Source organism: Filicampus tigris, chromosome 12 (assembly GCF_054856515.1).
Source record: "Filicampus tigris isolate MCC_2025a chromosome 12, RoL_Ftig_1.0, whole genome shotgun sequence".
Taxonomy (NCBI): domain Eukaryota; kingdom Metazoa; phylum Chordata; class Actinopteri; order Syngnathiformes; family Syngnathidae; genus Filicampus; species Filicampus tigris.
This window is the reverse complement of record NC_141228.1, coordinates 11134374-11145000: the sequence shown is the minus strand read 5'-3', so window position 1 is coordinate 11145000 and position 10627 is coordinate 11134374. Positions and strand designations below refer to the sequence as shown.

The following is a 10627-nucleotide window of genomic DNA, read 5'->3' as shown; positions in this document are numbered from 1 at the left end:
CCATAATGCTTGCAATGAATTGATTTGTACAATGATTCACAGGGTTCGATGCATGCTGATGTCATATTTATGAATAAAATACAATGACGTCCACCACACATATCAGTGTAGTCTGCCTGCACCTCGATTGACTCCACTAAAATCGCATTACACCACCTGCGCCACCACTTAGACCACCAGGTCTAAAGTTTAGTCTACTGTGTGTCACCAAATTGTCATGTATGCCCAGGGCATGTAATAGAAAATGCCCTCGGCCCGCTGGAACACCCAGTGAGGCGTAGTGCAGTCTGCCAAATTCCCAAACATGGTAAACGAGACTTTCCCCGGTTGAAAATGAGTTTTTATGCCCAGCGCCCGTGTGCCTGTCTACAAAAATAGGGCCCAAAGAGTCAAAGAATCTAAATGGGAACTTGTCACTTGCAAGACACCTGTAGTATAAATAGAGCTTAGCGATCTGTCCTGATCGGCTAATAAGTTGATTACTCTTTGAATTTGCGCACCAACACTTGAAGGGAAGAACGCTTTTTGCCGACCCCACTCTCGGACTACTTCACATTAAAATCTGCGAGTATGTTGAGCATCTACAAATCATCTCTGGTGTATACTCGCGCACGTGCGCACACACACACCAAGAAACATACAAGCCAATTGTTGGCACACAGCCATGTGATTCTGTTGCTGGGGTCTTTAGGTTGTCTGTTGTTGACCACACCTGCCTCCTCATTCAAGCATCCTTCCCTGCAGAGTACCCTGAACAGGTGTGTCAACAGGCTTGTGAGCCTCAGAAAAAGTCCTTCAGCCCGTGTGGGCAGATAAGAGGGACGAGCCAAATGGACCCACTAATGACTTCCTTGTCAAGCCCAAAATTATATGCCTCTACCCCAAAGACGTTATTTTTACCATGGTGACAAAAGTTTTCGATTCCGTGAACCTTCATCTGTCTGAGAAGTAATTAGGGTTAATTGGGGTGTCGAGTCGAATATGGGACGCAGATAACCTTCAAGCTGCTTTGTACCACTTGGACTATGATTGCGTCAGCTATCATAGCAGCCCCCCCCCCCCCCCCCCCTTTATCCTTCATGACGGTAAATCCGTTTGTTGGGTCTCTTAATTCAGCGTGGCAGTTGCGTGGAGTGGCATGGAAGGCCTGTCAGTTCTTACTGTTTAAATGTGAATGTAAGAAATGGAGCTGCAGAGTAGATTTCTGTCTCAGCTGATAGATGAAACCAGAAGTGCATGAGCAAGCCTCCCCCCGGCTTTCAAGAAAGCAGAGCGTCGTTACCAAGATCTCCTTCGTGATCAAAGTGAGGATGGACCTGGAAGATGACGAATGAGGCTCCAATTAAATGTACCCAGCAGTGACAGAGGGCTGCATGGATGTCAGATATGCACGACTACCACTACTGTCATTCTTTCTATGGGCAGAATAAGCTCAAAGTGAATATGAGAGGAGACGAGGAGCACTGAACACACGCTTGCCCACATTTGACTAACAAAAAAAAAAAAAAAAAAAAATTTTTTTTTCTTGGTGCTTATTCATGCCCATCTTAGATTTCAGTGGAATTAATAATTCCAGCAACCGTGAGCAGGCAGTTTACGGTATGATAAATCAGAAAAACACAAATGTACAAAACATACTTTTTTTTCGTTGTTTCTATGAAGAACTACACTGAGCTGTTCACGGAGTCCAATCATAGTGGAGGATGTGCTGAAGGGATACCTACGGCCCACTTGAAGCCGTTTCAAGGACACTTGATGGACTAAGTGAAGTTAATTTGAATCCATCCTAACTCTCTCGGGTCTGAGGCTGCGGTGAACGCCCTCAGCGACATACTTTCTTTTTTTCCTGGTCGACATTAGAAGAAGCTGTCCAGCTAATTTGTCTGAAAGCTATTTGCCAAAGAAAGAGAGCTGTCAGAGAAAATTGTTCTCTCTCTCTCTCTCTCTCTCTCTGCACCAGCTTAAAAGAAGATAATTCTTCACCACACAATCTTAAATGGCTCCCCTTTGATTAGCCTGACACATTGAAACTTCTCCACTGGGACTCTTTCTATTGACCGTTGTATTTTGTTATGTTGTATATGAGGTTTTAGCTACTTTGGTTGTGGATGATGCAATATGTCAAAGATATCAAGCGAGATATCAAATGTGAGGCATTCTTCCAAATGATCCGTGTGGAAGAATTCCACCTCGCCACTGTCTCATGTTGTCTGACTACCCTGACATTTTGAATAACCTTCAGCGAACCGTAGCCGGGATTTAATCATCTCATCTGACATTGCTTTGACAACCATATCTGACTCATTTCCAGTAACTGAGGAGGATGGCGGGAAGGTTCAGGCCCTCCTGACTCTTATCTCAACCTGACGCTGGTCTCATTCTCAGGTACTGGAACGCTGTTAGCAGGAGCTGCCTCACTGCTCTGTCTCGCTGGAAGGTGTCATAGAAAAGTCTTAGAAAGGTACTGACGTCTGTGCCGCGGAACGATAGGTGAGGATTTCCCGTTCATGATCTGTCGGAAATTAAGCGTGCAAGTTAGAATTGCTCTCTCAGTATAATTTCAAATGCACGTAAAGCACAATGGTGTAGAAGTAGATGATTGAGTTTTGTAATGATACTAGGTTGGATGTCAGTGCTGAGCATCGTGACCTCTAAAGCGCGACTCCACGTATCGCTAATCCTCTCATTATGTTCATGTCCTCCACCCTTATCCCTCCATCCCTCCGTCTGTCCAGGTATCTCCTGCCAGTGACCTCCCAGTTCATCATGAAGTGGCCTTCGTCCAGCTTTGGCCGCATCTCCTCAGCCGCGCCGCGCTCACGCAGCCTTTTTGCCGCCAGAATGGGACCTTTCTGAGGTCATCGTGACAATGCGGGTTTCAGAAACCTCAGTCTGCTTCCTCTGACGTTCTTCCGGACAAACTCCCAGAAAGGTTCTTAACTTTTAACAGCTCTGGACACCTGATGGGACACTTCACCGTGGCCTATCACCCTGAGTCAGACCAACAAAAGCCAGGGGATTTGGGACAGCCAACGCTTCGTTGAACGTTGGCACTGCCATCAGAACCCCCTTAACTTTGCCTTCACCCCCGATAACAGAAGACAGTGGACTTGTCCCTCCGCTCACATTGTAATTGCTCTATTTTAACAACTCACTGTCCATCTCCAACTCATGGTACTGTAAAAGAAAAGAAAAACAAATATTTACCAATGCAAGGATTTTATTTATTTATCTACTTATTTATTTTGTCAGATGTTCCATGAATGCAGCGAACGCTGACGCAGAATTCAGCTACGGAATGATAACCACAAAGCTTATTTTTGCTGGCTGTTTTAAATGTTTTCTTTCCGTATTCTCAAGAAATGTAACTTATTTTATAAGTGCTGTCAGAGTATTTATGTTTATAATAATTTATGACCTAGTTTACACAAGTGACCCCTGCATTCAACAACAAATGTTTCACATCTTACTTGTGGGATATCAAGTGCAGATTTTTTTAAACACATTTTAGAATGTAAGCGTGTAGAGAACATGACGAGCTAAACAACATCTTGCAAGAGCACTTAGTTCCAATCATCCACTTTGCAGAGAACATTGCTAATGGCTGCACATCGCAGAAGTGTATGCATGCCTGTTTTTTTTTTTTTTTTGCCTGTGAGACAGACATTGGCACTGGACTTAAAGTTGTGTTTGGTTGTTTGGACACCTCCCTTTAAAATGTCATTAGTGAGTACAGCTGAATATGATCAAATCTAGAGTGTGTTTTTCTATCACGTCTAGATTGTTTGTGAATGATTGACTGAATGATTGCGACCCTCAGCCCAAACACTGATAGCATGGATGTGCAAGTAAAAAGCTCATCTACTGCATTTGTGTTAAGGTTAATATTTCACAAACCACTATAGGACTTGTGAAGGACAGTGAAGTAGAGTTAAAAAAAAAGATGAGTTGTTTGGGAGAGGAGTGGTGTTATATGTTAAGTAGTTTAGTGGTCCTGTGCACAAACGCATCAGATGTTATAATGTCAAGACTAATTTGGTGTGCCAAAAACTATAGAGTAGCAAATTTGTTTCAAATGGTAAAATATAACCCCCCCTTAAACATCAGTTTACAATGCCAAATCATGATTTTTTTTTCCTGAATTCTACATATCTGTTATTTTAAAGGCAACTTTTTCAATTGAGGAATGGGATTTTTAAAAAGCTACGGAGCAATAAAAATTTTCAACAAAACAACTGCCTCAGTGATGTATTATCATCTCCTGGAGTCCAAAAATATCATTCTGATGAGTTTCATCAAGAAAGGGTTTTGCTAAGGTAACCAAATGATAGGAAATGTCTCTCTGCATGTTTCAGTGTAGTTCCACAACATTGCAAACTACTGTACAGCCACAATAATATACTGAAGAAAAACAGAATTAAATTGAGTTTGCTCAATTTGTTGGGTTTGTGTGATTGTCAAGCATTTTTACCTACCTTACATGATTTATATTACCCAATGAATACATTGGGTATGCATTAATGTTGAGATTTGACAAAGAATGATTAACTCTATTCTGGTAATATTATGGCTTAAAAAGTATCCCTATTCTCAAGACATGAAAATTTATTTGATACAATATTCACAACTTAATTTTATATGTTTTTACATTCTAATTTTTCCTTGAAATATTATGACTTACATAATTAATATTGTTCCCTCTGAAGCAGCTAAATAGCAATTCTACACCACTGCAAACCATCCATACATTTTCAATACAATATCAATCAATCAATCCACCAAAACGTTATGATTTTCTTACATAGATTGTACAGATGACATTTTTTATGTGTATGTCATCGCTTTGCAACCTGTAAAAACTGCAATTGTCACGCAATGACAAGACTGACCTTGTTTCTTAGCTCAAGCTTTTTGATAGCCACTAAGCAGGGCAAAAACACACAGCAAAGGCGCTCTGTAACATCCGTTAACGACCCAGGCTCAACTCCTTCCCAACATACAGACATCTTAGAACAGTTGAGATGTATCACTTCAACATACTTCCTTGACACCAATTACCAGTTCCCTATTAAATAGACAATAGATGCACACTTATATATGAATCTGTATTAGCACAATCCCACATGGTAGAAAAGCATCTAGTTCGTCTGACCAACCCGCCCTTCCGCTCCCCCCCTTCCCACTTCCTGTCAGCAGAAGAGGTGCAGGCCACGACCTTGAGGTTCTCCAGCCCCCACCTTGGCCTCGACCCATGCAGATCAGAGACTGACAGTCTGGCTCTATGAGCCTGGCATGCTGTCCAAAAAATATGTCCCCCAGCAGCGGTGCTGTGCTGTTATGTCCTGACCTTTCCACTCCTCACTCTCCTGAGCCACAAAGCACAACCGCTTTATCTACATTTCTTTTTTTTTTTTTTTTCATCCCGCCACCGAGTATTTTTTCAACCAAGACCCCCATGACCCAGTTTTAGGGGCCTAAACTGATCTCTCCGGCTTGGGAGCTGTGTGAGAGGTGAATGGTTCAGATAAGGTTAGGAAGCATGCACACAGACTCCTGCTCCAACCAAGTCACAGATGGTTGGACTCCAAAAATTGTCTCTCTCATTTTTTAGGAGGAGAGGAGGCCAACTGCCGAATGAGATGGTGGATTGGTTCAATCGCTGTTTGTTAGTTAGTTAGTAAATTTACACAAAGAGAGTAAATTTCATGACATTGTACAGATTAAAAAACATATACTGTATTCGTAATTCAATCATTTTCAGACAGATTAAATGAAATTGGATAATTTCCCGCTGCATCTCTGATGATGATCTCTTACAGCACACTGGTGTGCAATGGCACCCTGGCTGGGAATCGGTGTAGCGGAAGAACCTATTCCAGTAAATATTTTTCATTGATTTTTGCTATTTTAGTCATCAAGGCGACATTCCCCTGACCCAACAATTGAAATAGTAGAGTCAACCATTGTAATTTTCCACCATGAAGCCAAATGGTCGAGTCCTATTCAAACTTTATTTTCCATGTAGTGGAATGTCGCGGAATAACGCCGAACGGAATATCACCCCCCAGCCAGAATGCAACGGTCTTATTCATCTACGCTTCCTAATGCCATTCTTCTTGGATCAGAAAATGCCAATACCATGCAGCCATTATCTGAACTGTTTATCCACATTTTTTTTTTTTTTACTGATTTTTGAAGGAAGTTTTCTATTTTCACCACTAGGTTCATGATGGCAACACTTGCGTTAGCATATGCTAAAGTCCTGACCTCTCTATTTTTTTCCCGTTTTGGTAACATGTAGCAAGCTAACATACACAAATACGCCATATGGAGTTACTCTTATCGTTACATACTAGGGTTTTGCCCCAGAAATATAAAGAGGCCTGCTTGTATATGGGCTGCCACATTTCATGCCATGGGGCATTAAGGTGAAGTGCATAAAAAAAAAAATAAATAAATAAAAAATTAAAAAAAACAGGCGGACCCAAATGCAGGAAAACAGGCAACAAAGGCAGGAGTTTACAGCAATCTATAAGGTATTGAGGAAAAACAAAAAGTAAACAATGGTACCGGGTAGCAAGATAAAATAAATTACTAAATTTAAACTAACAGTAATAAAAAACCAGGTTACAAAGTGATCAAATACTCAAAAACGGGGAGATCCCCCTACTGCAGATGACAGGCAACAGGAGATGAGACATAAGAAAATGAACCGAGACTGATTCAAGAAAATGAAAAACTAAATACACACAAACTGTCAAGAACAGGTGGCTATAAAGACAGAATTAACAGACAAGGAAGTCAGAGGGTAACAAACCAAACTAAATCACAACACGGGAAAATTAAACCTGTACTGATGTAATCAACCAAAATACAGAGCACGACATGGACAGACAACCCCCCCCAAAAGTCCCAGCTCCATTTTTTCCACCCACTTCTGCAAGAGAAATTGATTTATTCTTTTTGCCTTTTGACTGTATGGATGGAAGCTAACAAAAAAAAAGCATTGCGATATACTGCATCATTCTTGTCAAAGCACATGCTGCTGGTTGCAATGACTGCTGCCCGCCACAACGCAATCTGACAAGCACATTGCACTCCAAGCATTTTTATTTATTTATTTTTGAATTTTACTTTTGTTGAATTGAGTTCAATCTTGGCACAGGTTTGCGCTCCACTGAGTGCTATTCTAGTTAGTATTTTTTAAGGCCCCACATAACCTGCTGCTTGGCTGCGCTGACATTTGTGTGCCTTATGTGCATTCACCAAGGGACACGTTCAGTGACACCCGCTGTAGTACAATTATATGAGTTGCCTGTTTTACAGCATCTTTGCTCTCAGCGGGCGTCCCGCCTCGTACTGACACAAAAACCAACACATAAACACTTGCACGCTGAGGAGCCACAAGACTCTCCCAGTCAGGAGCTCAGGTTATTTACCAAGACCGCTTTGCTACCATATGCATTCAAGCAACGACCCTTGCAAATGTATGCAAGGATTTATGTAAAATATTCAAGTGATTGCTGCTTTTGTTTGGATGTTAATATTCAATTTAAATATTTATAAGATCCAACCGTAATTACGGAATGGTTGTTTAATACACCGGTATGTGGAGAAATGCAAACAGAACAAACAATGGGATCTTCTGGCAGAAAATGAGTATACTATTTATCATTTATTTGTGTATAATCATAATATCTTACATTAAAAGAGGCATATTGGGGCCACGCAGAAAAAAAATATGCTACCATTGGAAAAAAAGCACACTACCACTTAATTCTTGTAACTTTTTCCCTTGATAATAGGACTTTGAGTCACTTTATCATCTATTGGGTGTGTCCCTGTTATGTACAACATTCAAGTTCTGCATTTATGTACATGAATGTCATGAACACATAACAACTAAGCTCAGTATGCAACAGTACAGGTAATATCAGGAGTTCTTCGCAGAGGATAAAGAATAAATGTCTGTGACTCATATCTACATTTGTTGCTCCACCGTTTGCGTTCATGCAACAGTTGCTTGAAGGTTTACAACAGCATGACACCAATGGTATAATATGAGGTGAGATGATTACCATATAGCGCAATATCTCATGTTTTTGCACACATCAAAGCAAATAATCATCTGTTAAAATCAGGTCACTCATATCTCAAGGTACTGCCATACTTTACAATGAATTTTACCCTGAACTGTGACTAAGACACTCATTCACTCAGTGTAGATTAAATTAGTCTTAAATGTTCATGTCAATGTCATGATCAGGATTATTTTTCTTTGAAAAAAAAAACCATACTAAAATAATGAGACTACGGACTTTAAAAAATAATTGTTGATTTGTTCACTCTCTCTAGACGTTGTAAACACACACACTTACATTAAAAGCAGTGACCTTCCACCCATGAACTCACTTGACTAACTTTTATGGTGTTTTTGACCCCCATCTTCAAGGATCAGACTTAACTTCATCACTTTCAAACAATGACCTTGGTCTTGACACACTAACACTGCACCAGCCGCAGGGGGTTGAGCACAGCTCTGCATATGCTTGTCATTCACTGCGCGCGCGTGTGCGCACGTGTGACAAATGAAGGCGAGCAGTAAAGGTATCAATGTGAGGGACCGCACGACAGGAAGTCACTTTCGCTTCCATCTGCCCACCTAACAAGTTTGGGTGTGAGAGCTGAGCTTCGACTGCGCCGGCAGGATTATCATATCACATGTGATATGAGACAACCTGACTGTCCATCCCTTCACCCTGTGATCATTGCTCTGGAGCAGCAAGTGAGGGTGGTGGGACTCGTAATGAGAATGAATGAGGTGTGTGGAATATGATGGGTGTGTGTACCTGCTTCCTTTCTTCTGTGCAGTGGGGCTATGGAGCAAAAAGACTGTCCGGGGACCCTTCTTCTTCCATTTGGTGCTGAGAGCCCCAGGGGATGCATTGAGCCTCGAAGGCTGGGATATTATCAATACAACCCCTCCGGGCAGCCTAGCAGACAGGAGGAGAACTCAGTGACTCATTCTGCCAGTTATTCTACCGCTGAGCATCAGTAAGGACGGAAGCACAAAAATGCTTTTATATCAGGAAGATACAACAATCAAATGCTTGGGTTCCTTTCCCTGGTTAGGTCACAAACACTTGCCAGACATAGTTCAACGACTCGATCATAACTGTCTCACAGAAATCATATGTTGTCTGTCTGTATGTGAATCACAACCACTGGTCTGGAGGTAATAATAACTTGTATTCAAATAATTTGCAAAGGAATCACTGATCTGATCTGTTTTTTTTTTTGCACCACCAGCAGGCTGAGTTACAGTATAATGTTATCAAACTCTAATTTGAAGGGGACGGAAGAATGGAACTGCCAATGTGGAGTAAGCATTTTTGACTGGCAAAAAAATCTTTACTCCACAACAGAAATATTGGACTTCTGCAACAACAAAGGATGAGATCACGAAGAACAACACATACTCTATCCAATCAGACTGGTGTCTTCCAAACACTGTTCATAGCCACTAAGGGGCATATTTACATAGTATTAGTATTAATGTATTGCTATGATAAGCTTCTTTGTGTTAACCAGTGTTATTTACAGAGCTCAGCATGTATATATATATATATATATATATATATATATATATATATATATATATATATATATATATATATATATATATATATATTTATTTATTCTATATTTTCCGGACTATAAGCCGCGACTTTTTTTCCTAGATTTTGAGCCATGCGGCTTATAGTCCGGTGCGGCTATTCTGTGGATTTTTCTTCCACCGCTCGGGGCGCTCTAACCGGAATGATAGTACAATTCAAAACATTACATTTCCCATTGACTGGATGTGACTGCAGGTGGAGGAGTTCAACAGGAGAGGGCGCCATGCACTAGGTTATTGCATTAGGTGCCGTAACGCTTTGATTCTATGTTCTCCTAGAGGTCCGTGAAGTGCACATGAATGCGATTGGCTGATGTTACGTCTGTTCTGTAGTTTCGATGTCAAATGCTATTGTTGATTTAGCACGTCGTGTGTTAGATTGGCTGACTTTATTAACATAAAACAAGACAGGTGCATATGTTGAATGTGGTAGAACAATAGATGGTGCAGTCTGGTGGACATTAGCTGACAAACTGGAGCGGCAGTCGGCAGTGAAATGAAGATAAGTACTGTTTATTTTCCCTTGGTTCTCTTGTTTTAATCAGCAACGTTGCTGCAGTGTTAAAAGGCACTGTTAGGAAAGAATCTGCTCAGGTACATACATGTACATTTACAGTTCATAATCGTTCCGTAAATGCAGTAAATATAAAAGTTTTCAACATAGATAGGTGCGGCTTATATAAAAGTGCGGCTTATTTAAGTTTTTTTTCCAAAATATTCTAAAAATAGAGTGGGTGCAACTTATATAACGGTGTGGCTTATAGCCCGGAAAATACGGTGTATATATTTAGAGAGAGAGAAAGAGAGAGAGAGAGAGATAGAGAGATAGAGAGATAGAGATAGAGATAGAGATAGAGATGGATAGATAAATAGATAGATAGATAGATACACACACACATACACACATTTTTTGATTTCACTTGCTGGGCTGTTGCTATACCAACTTGTCGT

General features: G+C 40.8%; 2 protein-coding genes across 4 annotated transcripts in view; one reads left to right on the top strand and one right to left on the bottom strand.

Annotated features, from left to right (window-relative positions):
- ttll7 (tubulin tyrosine ligase-like family, member 7) overlaps nucleotides 1-4436 on the top strand; it is a 73052-nt gene extending 68616 nt beyond the window's left edge. For all 3 annotated transcript variants that reach the window (XM_086047770.1, XM_086047771.1, XM_086047769.1), the window contains 2 exons: nucleotides 2386-2490; nucleotides 2736-4436. In XM_086047770.1, the coding sequence (XP_085903896.1) occupies nucleotides 2386-2468 (83 nt within the window). In that variant the 3' untranslated portion in view covers nucleotides 2469-2490; nucleotides 2736-4436. The remainder of the gene's footprint in view (nucleotides 1-2385; nucleotides 2491-2735) is intronic.
- Nucleotides 1-10627, bottom strand: part of prkacba (protein kinase, cAMP-dependent, catalytic, beta a) — a 271936-nt gene that overhangs the window by 86909 nt on the left and 174400 nt on the right. The window contains exon 2 of the mRNA XM_086046665.1: nucleotides 8850-8993. Within this exon, the coding sequence (XP_085902791.1) occupies nucleotides 8850-8946 (97 nt within the window). The 5' untranslated portion in view covers nucleotides 8947-8993. The remainder of the gene's footprint in view (nucleotides 1-8849; nucleotides 8994-10627) is intronic.